Source organism: Papilio machaon, chromosome 18, assembly GCF_912999745.1.
Source record: "Papilio machaon chromosome 18, ilPapMach1.1, whole genome shotgun sequence".
Lineage (NCBI taxonomy): Eukaryota > Metazoa > Arthropoda > Insecta > Lepidoptera > Papilionidae > Papilio > Papilio machaon.
In genome coordinates, this window is record NC_060003.1 from 5,884,785 (window position 1) to 5,901,092 (window position 16,308).

A 16,308-nucleotide genomic window follows, 5' to 3' on the forward strand; every position below is an offset into this window, starting at 1 on the left:
TTGACTATTATTATATTGAATAGAAATATATTAAACTAAAATTTACATGAAACGAAATCAATATAATATTCGATTACAACATTTTATTATCTAAATGTATAAAAATTTTCATCACTTTTGGGTGATAATTAACTACTAGTATAAAATGGTATCCATATTTAGGGCATTCCATACCCCCTTGTATGTTATAATGCGATTTTAAAATCAACCAAAAGTATTTTTTTAATGATAACTATAATTCATACAAGTAAAGTCGAACCTGGATAAGCGAGAGCCCAAAGAGAGGTTTCTTTCTTATGGACGTTGTCCATCACACCGATAATGATTCTGCTTTTGGAGGTTTCTCACTTATCCAGGTTTGACTGTACAAGCAAATAATTTAAAGTAACAAGATTATTAGTAGCATATGAGTATTTGGAAATGCAGTCAAAAGTTCAACCCATGATGGTTGACAAACCCCGATAAAAGATGGCAACCAAAGAATTTAAAGTAAATAAAGCATTTTTTTCAAACCAACTCTAATATAATATTCAATTGTATTACTGAACAATTTTTCTTCATGTTAATAAATTCTAGACTCAATCAGCCTAATTAGAACATTTTTTGATTCTACAGACTTAATCGGTTCATAGTGAAAAATAATACCATTCAGCTTTTTAATTTATAGACCGATCGGACTAAAAATACATCATTCTGTATGATTAAAATCGCATTATCACATAATATTTTAAGTAACTAATACATATTTACAAATCTATCTTAGGTCTGTATTGTAGCCGTAATGGCGGGTCGCGGAACCGCCAGCGTGTTACATACACAAACTTCAGCGTATGATCTTTGCCTAATAATTCATCATTGCATAGTATATCAATCTGAAATATAAAATATTTAATTATAAATAGCTGAATCACCAAATTGAGACTCTCATTATCAGGATATGTTAAAACGGGGAAAATAAAAGATTTTTGGAACGAAGTTCCTTATCGCGCGTTGTGAAAGGGTGCTAGACGGAAAAAATTCTTACGAAAAGTTGTCACGACACTTTTTGCTATAGTAAGTATGTTAACGACGAATGAGCGCTACTTCACCATGTCAACGACGTGACAATATATAACGAAAATTCATAGAAATAAAATGTACTTCTTGTGAAGACTAAAGTTTTTTATTCATAGAATAAACATTGGTTCCTTCACTAATAGAAAGGAACTTCGTTCCATCCGGGTGTCCCTTGACACCTCTCAAGTTTTTTTTGTGTCAGGAGCTTACTACGAACTTAACAACATCTGGTTAAGGAATAGGTCGGCTCAAATGTTGCCACCACAACCACACAGAAGACAGATGTGAACTGGAAGTAATTCCATATTTCGTCTGATGAGTGTGCATTACGGAGGCTTTAATTTAATCCTTACCCACCTATTTCTTATAAAGATGGGAAGGGGATTTGACGGAAGGATGCATATGAATGCATATTTCTGTGCATCCCGTCCACCCCTAATTAAAGGTAGGCAATTGCGGATGTATACGAACTCAAATGGTCGCTTGTTAATTTACCACCTTATTAAAAAAAAACATCCTAGCACAAGTTTCAAGCATATTTAAAATAGTTATAAGAAATTTTAATAAATAAGTCTTTTAAAAGAATTTGCAAGATAATTAATAGTCCCTATCAGGAATTCATTGTAATCGAATGGGATATAGTTATATCTTACGGTGAAAGAAAACATCGTGATGCTGCACATAACTGAGAAGAAATTCAATGATATGTGTGAAGTCAACCCGCACTTGGCTGTGGTTGACTATGACCTAGTCACACCTAACTTAGGGTAGACTCCGAGCCCCTTAGTGGGGATGTATAGTGAGCTATGATAGTTATACATACTTCTCTATACTTCTCTATGCCACTCAGCACTTTCTTAGCTATAAACTTTTTGAGATGTGTTATAGTCGCTTGTGCTGAACATCTAATGAAGCTGCGCTTTAGTGTACGTAGAGATGTTGATATGCACTCCAAGCAAACATTCACCTGAAAATATATTTTTTAAACATTAATATGCTAGCTAACACACATGCATTTAAGCTTGCAAGCATTAGGCATGTGTATATAGTAACTGGCATCTCATGGGAACTATTTGTCCGAGATCATAGGTAGCCTATGTCTTCTGCAAGATTAAGTTCTAAATCTATACCAAATTTCATCAAGATCCATACAGCCGTTCTGGAGATACCTTCTAACAAACATCTATCCATCCAAACATTTGCATATATAATATTAGTAAAACAGAATTGAAGAATATGATTTATAATAAACTAGCTGTCGCCCGCGTCTTCCTCCGCGCGGAATAAAAAATAAACTTTATAAGTAGCCTATGTGTTCTTCCAGACTATGTTCTACATCTACGTCAAATGTCATCAAGATCTGTTGAGCCGTTCCGGAGATACATTCAAACATTCATCCATCTAAACAATCACATTTATAATATTAGTAAGATAAGATTACCTGTTCATCCTTTCTATGACAGTCAGTGTTATCAGGTTGTTCAGGTTCATCACCAGCGCCAGGCTTGTCTGCTGCGAGCGCTGCATCCTTTGGACACGGCAGCCCCTTCGCTCTGTAGAAATCTCTTTCACGTTTTATTTCATCTGGAATATATAATATCAATTATTAGATGTTACTGCAGCTGTAACTGATGGTGGTATTATATTTGTATGACTGAGAATAACGCAAATGTTTCTGCTAGGATGGAACTGTAACGGAATCCGTAATCTCTGAATTTTACTTTTCAGTCACATTTATTGTTCTGCATATGCAGACACCACATAAACCTAAAAACAAAAACCTTTCACAAATAGTTGTAGGAGTTAAAAATAAATGAAGATCATTGTACTGAATCAAGTACTCCCTCCACGCACAGAAATCTCCAAATAGAGCCTTGCTTTTAGGGTAGCCTTTCAGAATACTGATTAAAAAAATATTGTAAAAACTTAAGTGCGTAAATTGAGACAGGTTGATTTCTTTCAAAAAGTCTACATTTAAAATTTTGGAATGCTCGACAATGTCAAGGTGACATATTTTTGCAACTTTGTCTCTAATTTCTTTTTGTAGTCACTAATTCACCCTAATATCTCAAGCTGATGTGCTAGAGCATTGTTAATACTAAGTATCCTAATCGGTTTCCCTAAATGTCCAAGCCTATATATGGAGAAGTCAATATACTTGGTTTGTCTCTTACGTTTAACTTTCACTCTTATAATAAAATAAAATGTATTATAATAAAAAAACAAACTTGAACTCACTGTCCTGTAAATCGGGCACTAATTTATAAACAATATCCTGCATGGTCCTATCAAAGCTTATGTACTGCAGAGGATGGGACTGGTGGATCACAATGTTGCATGTTGGACATGTGTTGTTCTCTTCTAAGTGCTTCACAAGACAACTCTTGCAGACTGGAACATGGATAAAAGTAATTTTGAATATTTAAAAAAAAAATGTTAATTGTAATTTTACAGTAAAGGGGAAGCAATAGGAAAATTAAATAACTGATTTCCATAGTATAACTGTATTGTTTTTAAATTTAATTAAGTTGAAAATTATCTAACGAGTTAAGTTAGACTTTTCATATGATTAAGGAATGATTAAGCAGCAAATTATTCTAGAGACAACTGAGTAAATGCAGAGTTTGAAATAATCATGTGGACTTGATTACGTGAGAAATTTGTTTTGAATACAGCCTAAAAATAATAAAACAAAGAAAGTGCGATAAAGAATTATCATATTTTCTATCCAAGTGATAGGTGCTCTTTATTATCTTGTTATAATAGTGAAGAATATTTATAAAATAATAAATTATGAGAATACTAACACGTATGAAGACACTCGGTAACCGTAGTCGCGTCGATAAAGTATCCACGGCAAATTTTACATGTAATGTGACTATTGAGTGTTTTTAACTTAATCCTCCTTTCCATTGTCATCCTAATTTTATTAATTTGCTAACATTATGAGTTATTAACTTAAAAATAAGGAAAAACAAAAAACTAGAACTAAAACTGCTTTTAGATGACAATGCCACCAAAATGCCAATGCCATGCCAGCCACAGAGTATGTAAAAAAAAAACCACCCGTTAAAATCATAGAGTAGACTCCTGCGATATAGATAAAAAACAATTTTTGTAACTTTTTAACTGTGCGTACTGCCAATCTAGAATTTATTTTTTATTTCAGAAGAAAAGCTGTTTTTTCTTCTGTCGGGAATAGTGGAGTACTTGATTTCTTTATTTAGAAGAATACGTTTACGTACAACTCATTTCGAAATCGTGCTGTAGATTTTGGTAAATAAGTTTTTGAAATAATTACAATTCCAGCTGTGCACAAGGGTGTCAAATAGCCTTAAGAGTCTTGAGTAAAATAACTTGAGAAATTCTATACAAAACATTTATTTTCATAAAAACATTACTTAAATACTACATACACTACATGCATTTTAAAATAAATTAAATAAATACAACGTTAATAAATGTGCATTTGACTTTTATAAAACAAAATAGATTTAAAGTAACAAAAATTCAGTGAATTCAAGACACGGAAACATTGAGAAAAATATTCAACCAGATCATAATAAGTTTGTTGTGTTTGAAATTAATTGCTTTCACATTGTAGATCACTATTAAAAATATTTTTAACTAATTTTATTTTAGTATAAATGTCTACATGTCAACACTATGATCCTTCACATTTGACATTTTCATTTGGCGCCATTTGTTGGTTAAATACGTCGAAAGTTTGTTTATTTGCTTCAGGCATAACAATTAATTTATAATAATTAGACGATGGCACGGGTATTTGTTTTGCATGATCACGTTTAAAATGTCTACCTAAATGACTGGATTGTGAAAATTTCCTATCGCATATTTTGCATTTGTAATTCTTTTCACCCGTATGAACAACTTTATGTTGTTTTAACGCCGAAGACGTGTAAAATGTTTTGCCGCATTCACAATGATAATCTCTTTGACCTTTGTGTCGCTTTAAATGTACATTGTAAGCGCTGCATGTGACAAAACCTCGTTGACATTCTTTACATTTGTATCTGAAAACAGGTAATCCACAATTTTTTGAATCAGTTACATATTTTTTAAGAGCGACGGTGGCTCAGAGGTTAAGGACTTGAAGGAAGGAAACATCGTGATGCAACCTGCACGTATCTACGAAGAAATTCAAATTCCTCTAGGGACAAAGGCAGATTGGTGTTGAGTGAACTCTATGGAGCGTTGGTGGCTCAGAGGTTAAGCACTTGACTTGCAATCTGCAGGTGCTGGGTTTGAATCCCGCTATGTACCAATGTGTTTTTCGATTTTCGATTTACATATGTACATTTATCCGACGTTCTTACATTGAAGGACAACATCGCAATGCTGCACATGTCTGTGAAGAAATTCAAAGATATGTGTGAAGTCAACCAACCCACACTGGACCAGCGTGGTTGACTATAGCCTAGTCACCCCTAACTTAGGGTAGGCTCCGAGCCCATCAGTGGGGACGTATAGTGAGCTGATGCTGAGCTCTAGGGTTTTGGAAAATAAACTTACTACACTTTACGGCATAGTTGCCTGTTAATTATTAATATATGGAGGTAGTTTTTTTGAAATACCCTTTGATTACAGGTAAAAGTAGAAATAAAATAATTCCCAAGAATAAACATAATCAACAATTTTCTTACCTAACTTCCTTGTTATGAATCCTTACATGTATTGAAAGATTTCCCGATGTAGCAAATGTTTTTTCACACATATGACATGAATATGGCTTTTCACCATTATGTATCCTTTGATGTACCTTCAAATCAGCTTTAATTGGAAAACCTGAGAAGTAATCACATTACACTTACATTATGGATAACTAGATGGCACCACCAAACAATATAGAACACACTAGTGTTAGACGGTTGATGAATTGTTTATTAAATTTTAGTGTGAAAATTGGCTCATATACCTTTTCCACAGTCCTGGCATAGATATGGCTTGTCACCTTTGTGCCTCTTCATGTGTATAGATAATTGTGCACTTTGAACAAAACTCTTGAAGCATATATCACAACTATAAAGTTTCTCGCCTAAAAATAAATAGAATACTTAAATCCTTCAAACTGTTCATAGAATCAGATAAAATAAATTATATGTAGACGGGACATTGTGAATCAAATTGTACTCTAAAAAGATGTATAACTGGTACAAATTCAATTGACCCATCCAAACATATCTTGATTTTAAGCATTCAGTGACAGAGATTATGCTTAAAATATTTGAAAGAAAATGGTCATAACGTCCGCTCTATAACTAGTATTATATTTGAAGCTCTTTGTTAAAAACAGATACAACAGTGGTAACACTCAGTAAAGTTAATTAAATACAATTTTTATGATAGCAATACAGACCAGTGTGCATACGTATATGATTAACAAGTCCGGTGCGACGACTGAATTTCTTTGGGCAGTATTCACAGTGGTACGGTGTCTCTCCTGTGTGGAGTTTCTTGTGCTGATTTAGTGTGCTGTGACCTCTACAATAAAATGTTAAACTATTTTAGATCCTAACATCATAAACATAAAATGGAAAATTGCATGTGCAGATTAAGTTAGTTTCTTGTTTGTGCAAATTAGGGCAGACATACACGAACTTCGAAACGTAGCATCGACTACCACTAGCTGACAGCACACAGTCGGCGGAATTTTTTAACAGCAAACATGAAACTGAAGTCCATATATGGAAAATATCAACTAATTGTTAAATAAGTCCACATGTAAGCCCTTAGTGTAGCTTAAATATTTCCTTAATATTGCAAAGAAAAACAATCTATGTTCTTAAGGTTAATTTAGACGGGAATCATATATATATAGTTAGAACTGTACAGGGATCATATCAGTAGCTGTATAGCGTTCTCATGCGTTTGTTTCTCTCTGAAGCGACTTCCGAGCGTTGTTCGTATGATTCTAGCTTATGACTTAATGAACTTTTACTCTTACCTAAATGCAGATGGACACTTGTCACATTTATAAGGTCGCAAATCACTGTGACAGATTTTATGCGCTTTTAGGTTACTCTTTGTACTTAGGAATTTGCCACAAACTTCACACTGGTGAGGTAATTTACTCTCCGGTACATTTCTATCATCTGTTATACTTTCATTATCTGTATCAAGGAAAAATAAAGTAAAATTATTAAAGTTTAACAAACAAACAATATCTTCATATGAAAAATTCAAATAATCATGAATATCTTGATCTGGATTAAATTAAACCATATAAAAAAATCCAATTTAAATATTAAAGTTGAATAAACCAATTAACACTAATATTTAAAGTTTATAAAACCTTAAGCCCGGACCTCAAGTGTGTGTGATAACTAACTAGGGAGACGGAGTGACCCAAAGTGGGCCTTGGCCTCCGACAACAAAAGTCTCCACTTGTTTGATGTGAGTGAGATAAATCTAGGAAACTATAATATTAAATACTAACTTTTCTTTCTTTTTCCTTTTTTTTTTTTAGGTTGATCATCCCCATTTAAATCATCTGCAGAATAAAATATTTAACTAAATTAGATAAATAACTCTAATATAGATTAAATTAATTTTATGTTAAATATTGCAATGGCTTCATGCATAATATTATGTTAATTTTTATTTAAAAAAGTACCTATAGATTCTCTTTTAGACTTGATTTCTTTGAGGAGCAGATTATCATCATCAGCATCCCAACAACTGTCTTCATCTTCTAATTTGTACTCTGGTTCTGAAAATAGAAATATTAGGTCCTTACATATGAAATTGGCGTTTTTCGTACAGGCCACTTTAATCACGAATTTCTCCTCTTTGGTAAGGAATTCCAAATTCAAATTTGTACAGCTATAGACTCATGTATTTGTGGTTCGATGACCGTCATTCATTTGTTTTTTTCTTCTGTTTTTTTCTGTTTGCGTCACTCATTTTACAAAATGGAAAACTTAAAATATCGCATTATTTACGAGTACGAGTTCCGACGTGGCACTAGTGCTGCGGAAACGACTCGAAGGGTGAATGATGTGTATGGCGGTCGTGTTGCAAAAGAAAACACAGTTCGTTTTTGGTTCCAACGTTTTTGTTCTGGAAATTTCGATCTGCAGAACAAGCCCCGTGGACGGCCTGAGACTCAAGTTGATAATGAAGAGTTGAAGGCTATTGTGGAAGCGGATCCATCGCAAACCACGTCCGAGTTAGCTGCAGGCTGCGATGTTAGTGATAAAACTGTTTTAATTCACTTGAAGCAAATTGGGAAGATTAAAAAGCTTGAAACGTGGGTACCTCACGAATTGACTGAAGCAAACCGGCAAACGCGCGTCGACTGTTGCGTTACATTACTAAACCGGCACAATAATGAAGGTATTTCAAACCGAATCATTACCTGTGATGAAAAATGGGTTCTTTACGATAATCGGAAGCGCTCAGCGCAATGGTTGGATCCTGGCCAGCCAGCCAAATCCTGCCCCAAGCGAAAATTAACCCCAAAAAAGTTACTTGTAAGCGTTTGGTGGACTAGTGCCGGTATTGTTCATTACAGTTTTCTCAAATCTGGCCAGACTATTACGACTGATGTCTATTGTCAGCAATTGCAAACCATGATGGAAAAGCTAGCGGCTAAACAACCTAGGCTGGTCAATCACTCCACGCCACTACTGCTTCACGACAACGCTAGACCACACACTGCGCAACAGACGGCTACTAAATTAGAAGAGCTTCAATTGGAAAGTCTAAGACATCCTCCGTACTCCCCGGACCTTGCTCCAACAGATTACCATTTTTTTCGAAATTTGGATAACTTCTTGCAAGGGAAAAAATTCAACTCCGATGGGGCAGTCCAAATCGCCTTCAAAGATTTTATTGATTCCCGTCCGACTGGTTTTTTTAGTAAAGGGATCAATGAACTACCTATGAGATGGCAAAAGTGCATAGAAAATAATGGTTCATACTTTGATTAAATAAATATATTATATTAAAAAATATTCGACTTTTTGTTCCTCCCATACAAAACTCCAATTTCATATGTAAGGACCTAATAATTACATTATACAAAAGTGTTGTTTCAAAAACCAATCACTCTTATACTGTGACTTTAATTTTTTATAAAGAAGTTTCTTGTTTTAGGAAAGAAAGAATACTTAAGGCAGAACAAAATGCTGATTTATGGAACTTCTTACTCTTAAGTCTTCTAATTTATGGTGATTTTACTATCAATAAGAAAGCTGTTCAATAAAATATTTTTCATTTTCTTACCAAGTTTAATTCCATCATTGGTTTTTATCAGATCTTCTACAGTTTTGACTGTATTTTGTAATCCATTGACAACATCACCATTAATAGTCTTCTCGTTTAAATCCTCAACCTTGATATTACAGTCGTCAGTGACTTCTTTCCATCCATTTATAATTTGTTTATGTTTCATATGTGATCTTAATTTCTTATCACTTTCTTCACATTGTATATTGAATGTATATGCGCGTTTAAGCTGTCTAGTACAGTCTTTGCAGATTAAATTGGGTAATCCATCATCTTTACATGGCTACAAATAAAAAAAAAACATTTAAAATAAAGGCACACATAACTCGTATGAAGAGATAAAATCATCTGATAAAATTATAGTTATTTCATACGAACATTAAGTTTTGTACAATTTAAAAGCATTTCAACGTATAAAGTATTCGTTTTAGCGTAAATATTTTCGTAAATGTCGTATTTTTCTTTTTGATCCGAATCGAGGCAAATACGACATATTTTATCAAAATCCATGTTTGTTTGTGTTTGATAAATGATCTAGTCTCTTGCAGTTTTTGTATTAATCACATTATATCATAAACACTATGGTTTTTATACATCCGCATTCGAAAAACTATAAATAATAAATATCATTTATCCAATTTACTGTTGCTGTTTGACATGTTTATTTTCGAACTCTTTTGATATTGAGTGACGTATGACGTTTCTTCAAATTGATTGCGTCTCGTATAAAGCATTGCATTCATACAAATAACCATTTCATAAATCTTATTTTTTAACTTTTATGAACTTGAAATGGGATGAATTTGAAAGTGTTCAAATATTTTTACTAATCTTTACTAAATTCACTTCTAAACGTATCAAGTTCCAACTAAACATTTAAAAAATCAATGTTTTTTTAAACAGATAAGGACCTCAGTTTGACAGTGACAAAAAACGGAAATGACAAGAAAACAAAATGTCGGTGTGTTGTTGTGGTCTGGAATTTGTATCTCGTATTAACTGAATTAAAGAATATTAACATTCTGTATTATTCTCGTAGCATCAATAACTGTATTAAATTATATAAGGTTTGAGAAAATGTCCTCTCTACAAAAATCTATAATGAAAAATAAATTGCCGCCCCGTGTGCCTAGATCATCGGGAATTGCAAAGTGAGTTATTTAAATTACTTTCTGTAATGCAGTAAATCACTAAACATATATTTAATATTTTGTACCTATATCCTCACAAACCTCCTGAACCATTAACATGAATATATTCCGATAGAAAATGCTACATTTATGTTTCCAGATTAGCTCCGTTTGGCTCTTCTCGTCGTAAAGATTACTCGCCTGTTTCATGGAAGCAGTACTTCGATCGTTGCGTAGATGTAGAGACGGAGGCGGGCACCTTCAGAGTATATTTGTCGCCTGAACCTGACCATCCATCACGCCCGAGGATATTTACTCTACACGGTGGTGGATACTCTGGTCTTAGCTGGTCATTGTTTACTGTAAGTGTTTTTTTTTAAATCTAAAACTACAAACATGTTTTAATTTAATACTTTTAGTGCTACTGTAGTACTAAAAGACATAGAATGAGTGCCAAGTCTCTGATGATGATGTAGAGGACAGAGGGAAGTGGAAGAAACTGACTAAGAAATCCGACCCCACCAACATGTGGGATATGAGCTAAATAGAGAGAGAGAGAGAGAAAGAGAGAGAGTGCTACTGTAATTTTTTCTAATGAAAGTTAACTTGCCTGGCGAGTCAGCTTCAATCAATGTGTTAATTTAGTATAAATATAGGTCATATAATTATTTAATTTTGTACTTAGGGCATGACCAGTTGTATTATTTTACAGCTTTAATATTTACATGAACAATTTTTTTTTCTGTTTTAGGAAGAGATAACAAACATGATCCATTGTCAGGTAGTATCTATGGATGTAAGGGGGCATGGTGAGACTAAAGTGAAAGATCCCGATGATTTGAGTATTGAAACATTAGTAAGGTAAGCATTATAGAGGAAAATATAATGATTAGCTGTAATACAATCTACTAGCAGTTGTCCCCAATTCATCTGCATGGATTCAAAAAAAAAAGAAGTAATAAATACATGTCACCCAGGGATAGTGTAGCTTCTAAACAGTGAAATAATTTAACAAATTAGTTCAGTAGTTTTGAAGCTTATTCAATGCAAACAAACAATCAAATCTTTCCTCTTTATTATATTAATTTATATAGAAATGGCTAAAACACTCACGTATATATCTGGTGTCGTCACCGACTAGTTTCGAGCCCTTCGGGGGCTCGCTCACTGAGTGAGCCACGGCCGCTTCCGCGAAATAATACCAGTCCCACTCACCCTAATGAAGGGTCCCCGAAGGGCTCGAAACTAGTCGGTGACGATACCGGATATATATACGTGAGTGTTTTAGCCGTTTCTATACAAATTAGTGATAATGTCTCAAGAAAGTTTGAATAACTTATTAATATTATTATATATTTAACATCAACGGCATAATGCCATAACTTCCATATTCCTAAATTCATAACAATCAGAAAGTGGAAATATCATATTTAAGGCATTCCAATTTTACAGTTGTTATTTTGTTGGACATCAGCCAGGCATTCTTGTGTGTGGTAACAAAATGTTTTAAAAATACTTACAAAATAAAAATTGTATTGCTCAGTTGATTTAAAACTTTAAATTCTACTCTAATAATATATCTTACTAATATTATAAACTAGCTTTTACCCGCGACTTCGTCCGCGCGGAATAAAAAAAAATAGAAAACGGGGTAAAACTTATCCTATGTTCTTTTCCTGGTTCTAAGCTACCTGCCCACCAATTTTCAGTGAAATCGATTCAGCCGTTCTTGAGTTATAAATGGTGTAACTAACACAACTTTCTTTTATATATATATAGATGTGAATGTATGGATGGATGTTTGTTTGAAGGTATTTCCGGAAGGGATAAACGGATTATGATGAAATTTGACATAGAAGTAGAACATAGTCTGCAAGAACACATAGGCTACTAATTAAGTTTTTTTTTATTGCGCACGGACGGAGTCGCGGGCGACAGCTATCAGTTTATAACTCAATCTAAATGTCTAACAAAATAACCTACTTTTTTTTTTCTTTAGAGATGTAGAACAAGTGATACAAAAGTTATATGATGAAGAGCCACCTCCCATCATACTGTTAGGCCACTCAATGGGCGGGGCCATAGCAGTTAGAGCTGCTCATTCCCCTGTCATTGAACAGTATATACATGGAATTGCGGTTATTGATGTTGTTGAAGGTATGTTTAATCTATTTTCACTGCAAAAACAAATTGACTAATAATTTGTTGCCTCTTTATTGTTTTAATAAAGTATTTGTCACATCATTATCGTCAGCTATATGTCTCCACCGAGAGGCTCGGAGTCTACCCTAACTTAAGAGTGATTAGGCCATAGTCAACCACACTGGCCAAGTGCGGGTTGATTTTACACATATCATTGAATTTCTTCTCAGATATGTGCAGCATCACGATGTTTTCCTTCATCGTAAGAACGTCGGAAAATAGTTATTTTTGTCTAATATGTATTAATTTTAACTTTCTTTCGTGTCAGTACTTTCTCATAGAATTTCTGATATTTAACAGTGTAGTTGAAATATTCACGGAGGTAGTTTTATAACAGAAATAATTAATTTCAATTAATTTCTGAGTGATTTAACAAAATGGAATATTATAAAATAGACAAACTTGTTGTTCTAGGCACTGCAATGGAGTCTTTGGCTAGTATGCAAGGTTTTTTGAGAGGAAGGCCGACACATTTTAAGAGCATTGAACATGCCATAGAATGGTGGTATGTATTACAGGAAATCCTAGCAAATTTTACAAGAAATGATATTATATTTGTAATAATTTTTTTTTATATTATTTACAGCATTCGGAGTGGCCAAGTGAGGAACTTAGAATCTGCAAAAGTTTCAATGCCCAGTCAGATTTTGAAGTGAGTATTTGTAGTGTTACAAATATTATAAATGCGAATGTTTAGATGGATGGATGTTTGTTTGAAGGTATCTCCGGAACTGCTGAACAGATTTTGATGAAATTTGGCATGAATATATTGTAGAACATAGTCTGGAAGAAAACAGACAACTAGTTAACGATTAAGTTCGACCGATCTTAAGTTATAAATAGTGTAACTAACACGACTTTCTTTTATATATATAGATTTATAACTTCATTTTACAGCGTTCAAACTGGTAAATTAGCTATAAATGAAGTGGAAACATATAAAAAAGAGGATGCACCTCGTGCACCGGAACCTACACGTCATGGTCCTCACGCTAACTGCATCACCGAGGAGAGTGATGAAGAAAGTGATACCAGTGAAGCCAGTGAAGCTAAACTAGCTAGGACTGACTCGGAGAATGAAGATATAAAACTGACAAGAACTAACTCAACTAACTCGGAGAATGAAGATAATGCAAAGCTGGCTAGATTGGACTCGACTGACTCAGAGAATGAAGACACAAAACTAGCTAGACTGGACTCGACAAGTGATGATGCTGAAGCTAGTAATGCAAAGCTACCTAGGTCAGACTCGACGGAAAAAGATCAAAGTGCTACTTTTGCTGTTCCCAATGCTGTTGGTGATGGTGCTTCTATGAAGTAAGTGATCTGGTTTTTTTTTTAGTGTAAATAGCAGTTTTATTAGATGTTAATAGTTCAGTACAGAGAATTTTTTTCAAGACTGGAAATGAATGTAAAGTGTTTTTTATAGATAAATATCAATATACTAGCTTTTACCCGCAACTCCGTCCGCGCGGAAAAAAAATGCACACAAGAAAAAATTATCCTATGTCCGTCTCCTAGTTCTAAGCTACCTTCCCATCAATTTTCAGCTAAATCAGTTCGACCGATCTTGAGTTATAAATAGTGAAACTAACACGACTTTCTGACTATATATATATAGATTTTTTTTGCATTTCGCAAACACAAATATCCTACTAATATTATAAATGTGAATGTTTAGATGGATGGATGTTTGTTTGGAGGTATCTCCGGAATGGTTAAACGGATCTTGATGAAATTTGGCATAGATGTAGAACATAGTTTGGAAGAGCACATAGGTTACTTATTAAGTTTTTTTTTTAATTACGTGCGGACAGAGTCGCGGTTGATAGTTAGTATAAACTAAAGGTTTAACCCAATAAAAAGTTTACTCATAGTTGGTCTAAAACTGACCAGGTAATTGTAATCAGTGATTATCTTTACCTATCTTATTTTATTAATATCTTATTATCTTGCTAATATTATAAATGCGAATCTTTGGATGTATGGATGGATGGATGATTGTTAGAAAGTGTCTCCTGAATGGTTAAACGGATCTAGATGAAATTTGCTATAGATGTATAACATATAAGGTCTTCGGTCTCCATAATGGTTTCTTGGGTGACAATTTTTAGATATAAATGGCGTATTGAGTTGTCCCGCACGGAGAAGCACTGGGAGGGTTGGTTCGGAGGACTCTCCTCTGCCTTCCTGCACACGCGCTCACCTCGTCTGCTCCTGCTCGCCTCTGTTGATGGACTGGACAGGGAACTGACTGTTGGACAGATGCAGGGTAATTATGCAGGGTTAACTTCGAACTATTGCAGGAAAAACTGACTTCAAATGGACTAAAGTCGTTGAATTATACATAGTTTCTTGACTTTGTTTGAAGGTCGCCCATTGAACGAAATTAGACCATAATTCATAATTAAAGTTTTTTTTTATTTTATTAAAAATAACTTTATGCACTTCTATGCATTATTTCTTTTTTATATTACAAGGTGGCAAACGAGCAAGCGGCCATATGAATTCGCCGAAATGGCAAAACGACCGCTGCCTATAGACAACAATTGCAGATGCGTTGCCTACCCTCAATCTACGAAGGAGGAGACACACAAAAAGAGAATATTTAACCTTCCCATGTATCTCCATCAAATCCACCTCCCCTTCCTGTCCTTACCTTATAAGAAAAGGGTGGGAAGGGAAAGAATACTAAAATGAATCCTCCGGCAAGCACACTAATCAGACTGTACTCGGAATTACTTCCACTTTACGTCTGTCTTCTGTGAGGTCATTTAACTTCTGTGTCATAATTTCATGTACATTTATATAATATTTACAGGCAAGTTTCAAATGCAAGTGTTAACAAGATGCGGCCATGCTGTACATGAGGACACTCCCGGAGAGGTAAGACTAATTTTTTATTTATTAAAAAACACATTTTTAAACTCCTTTTATACCTTTCATATAAAATAACTTTAAAATAGGGGTTGCCATATATGTTGTTTTCATTCAGGTTGCCAGAGTGGTGGCTTCTTTCATCCTCCGTCATCGACTGACTACAGCCACTGAGAACGGTGAACTGATGAATCTGGTGTCCGCACCAGGTTGTTGAATTTTCTATATTATTTGTATGTGAAGTAAATACTTTATATTCTAATATATTTTATACTTCATATACAAATATATGTCTCAGATGAAATGAACAATGAAAATAAAGTTTTAAAAATAAATTATAATAGAAAAGGAACGATTTCTGAACATCTCTATCCTTTAAAAGGTAGGCAACGCTTTCTCTGCAGATATTTAATTATTTACTCATTTGCCACCTTTTATTAAATATACAGTTATCCGGTGGAAGGATTGAAAAAGGTTTCTTTTTTTCCTATTCTATTTCATGTGTCTATGTTAAATTGAATGGTATAGTATTTTTCAAATATCTTGTCAGTTCTGAACATTGTAGAAATCTGCGCAGAAAATAATTTTTAAGTATAGGGCGTTAAGGTATTCTGGGTGAGGGCACTGCGCAGATAACCTTGAGCTGGACAAAATATTGAAACTCTCTGTAATACATTTTCTTGTTATACTGTGGTTCCATCCATTCAGTCTCGTAACGCCCACTGCTGGGCATAGGCCTCCCCCAAAGATCGCTACGATGATCGGTCCTGTGCAACCCGCTTCCAGGATACTC

General features: G+C 34.1%; 3 protein-coding genes across 3 annotated transcripts; 1 reads left to right on the forward strand and 2 right to left on the reverse strand.

Annotated features, from left to right (window-relative positions):
- Positions 1-430: 430 nt before the first annotated feature.
- Positions 431-4,086, reverse strand: LOC106713396 (polycomb group RING finger protein 3). Its single transcript, XM_045682289.1, has 5 exons — positions 3,864-4,086; positions 3,295-3,447; positions 2,498-2,640; positions 1,880-2,023; positions 431-872 (listed from the first exon to the last, which is right to left on the reverse strand). Exons 1-5 carry the CDS (start codon positions 3,973-3,975, stop codon positions 747-749), a joined length of 678 nt encoding a protein of 225 aa, XP_045538245.1. The 5' UTR covers positions 3,976-4,086; the 3' UTR covers positions 431-746.
- A 554-nt stretch (positions 4,087-4,640) lies between these two features.
- LOC106721776 (zinc finger protein 660) lies at positions 4,641-9,956 on the reverse strand. The gene is made up of 8 exons (XM_045682331.1): positions 9,685-9,956; positions 9,304-9,589; positions 7,691-7,786; positions 7,022-7,187; positions 6,434-6,558; positions 5,993-6,112; positions 5,721-5,862; positions 4,641-5,090 (listed from the first exon to the last, which is right to left on the reverse strand). Exons 1-8 carry the CDS (start codon positions 9,814-9,816, stop codon positions 4,721-4,723), a joined length of 1,437 nt encoding a protein of 478 aa, XP_045538287.1. The 5' UTR covers positions 9,817-9,956; the 3' UTR covers positions 4,641-4,720.
- Positions 9,957-10,220: 264 nt separating this feature from the next.
- Positions 10,221-15,761, forward strand: LOC106707416 (protein phosphatase methylesterase 1). The gene is made up of 10 exons (XM_045682188.1): positions 10,221-10,457; positions 10,597-10,798; positions 11,188-11,297; positions 12,436-12,593; positions 13,053-13,143; positions 13,225-13,290; positions 13,536-13,955; positions 14,753-14,910; positions 15,460-15,524; positions 15,634-15,761. Exons 1-10 carry the CDS (start codon positions 10,384-10,386, stop codon positions 15,730-15,732), a joined length of 1,443 nt encoding a protein of 480 aa, XP_045538144.1. The 5' UTR covers positions 10,221-10,383; the 3' UTR covers positions 15,733-15,761.
- The last annotated feature ends 547 nt before the right edge of the window (positions 15,762-16,308 follow it).

What these genes read in the sequence shown, in the direction of transcription:
- LOC106713396 (XM_045682289.1), bottom strand. Translation starts at nt 3,975, where the DNA reads ATGACAATGGAAAGGAGGATTAAGTTAAAAACACTCAATAGTCACATT. An exon ending in AGTGCCCGATTTACAGGACA is followed by an intron (nt 2,641 to 3,294) that starts GTGAGTTCAAGT and finishes TATATATTCCAG; the next exon opens with ATGAAATAAAACGTGAAAGA. An exon ending in GCATAGAGAAGTATAGAGAA is followed by an intron (nt 873 to 1,879) that starts GTATGTATAACT and finishes TTTATATTTCAG; the next exon opens with ATTGATATACTATGCAATGA.
- LOC106721776 (XM_045682331.1), bottom strand. Translation starts at nt 9,816, where the DNA reads ATGGATTTTGATAAAATATGTCGTATTTGCCTCGATTCGGATCAAAAA. An exon ending in AAGTGTCCATCTGCATTTAG is followed by an intron (nt 6,559 to 7,021) that starts GTAAGAGTAAAA and finishes ATTTTATTGTAG; the next exon opens with AGGTCACAGCACACTAAATC. An exon ending in ATGCCAGGACTGTGGAAAAG is followed by an intron (nt 5,863 to 5,992) that starts GTATATGAGCCA and finishes ATTACTTCTCAG; the next exon opens with GTTTTCCAATTAAAGCTGAT.
- LOC106707416 (XM_045682188.1), top strand. Translation starts at nt 10,384, where the DNA reads ATGTCCTCTCTACAAAAATCTATAATGAAAAATAAATTGCCGCCCCGT. An exon ending in AGATCATCGGGAATTGCAAA is followed by an intron (nt 10,458 to 10,596) that starts GTGAGTTATTTA and finishes TTATGTTTCCAG; the next exon opens with ATTAGCTCCGTTTGGCTCTT. An exon ending in AGTATTGAAACATTAGTAAG is followed by an intron (nt 11,298 to 12,435) that starts GTAAGCATTATA and finishes TTTTTTCTTTAG; the next exon opens with AGATGTAGAACAAGTGATAC.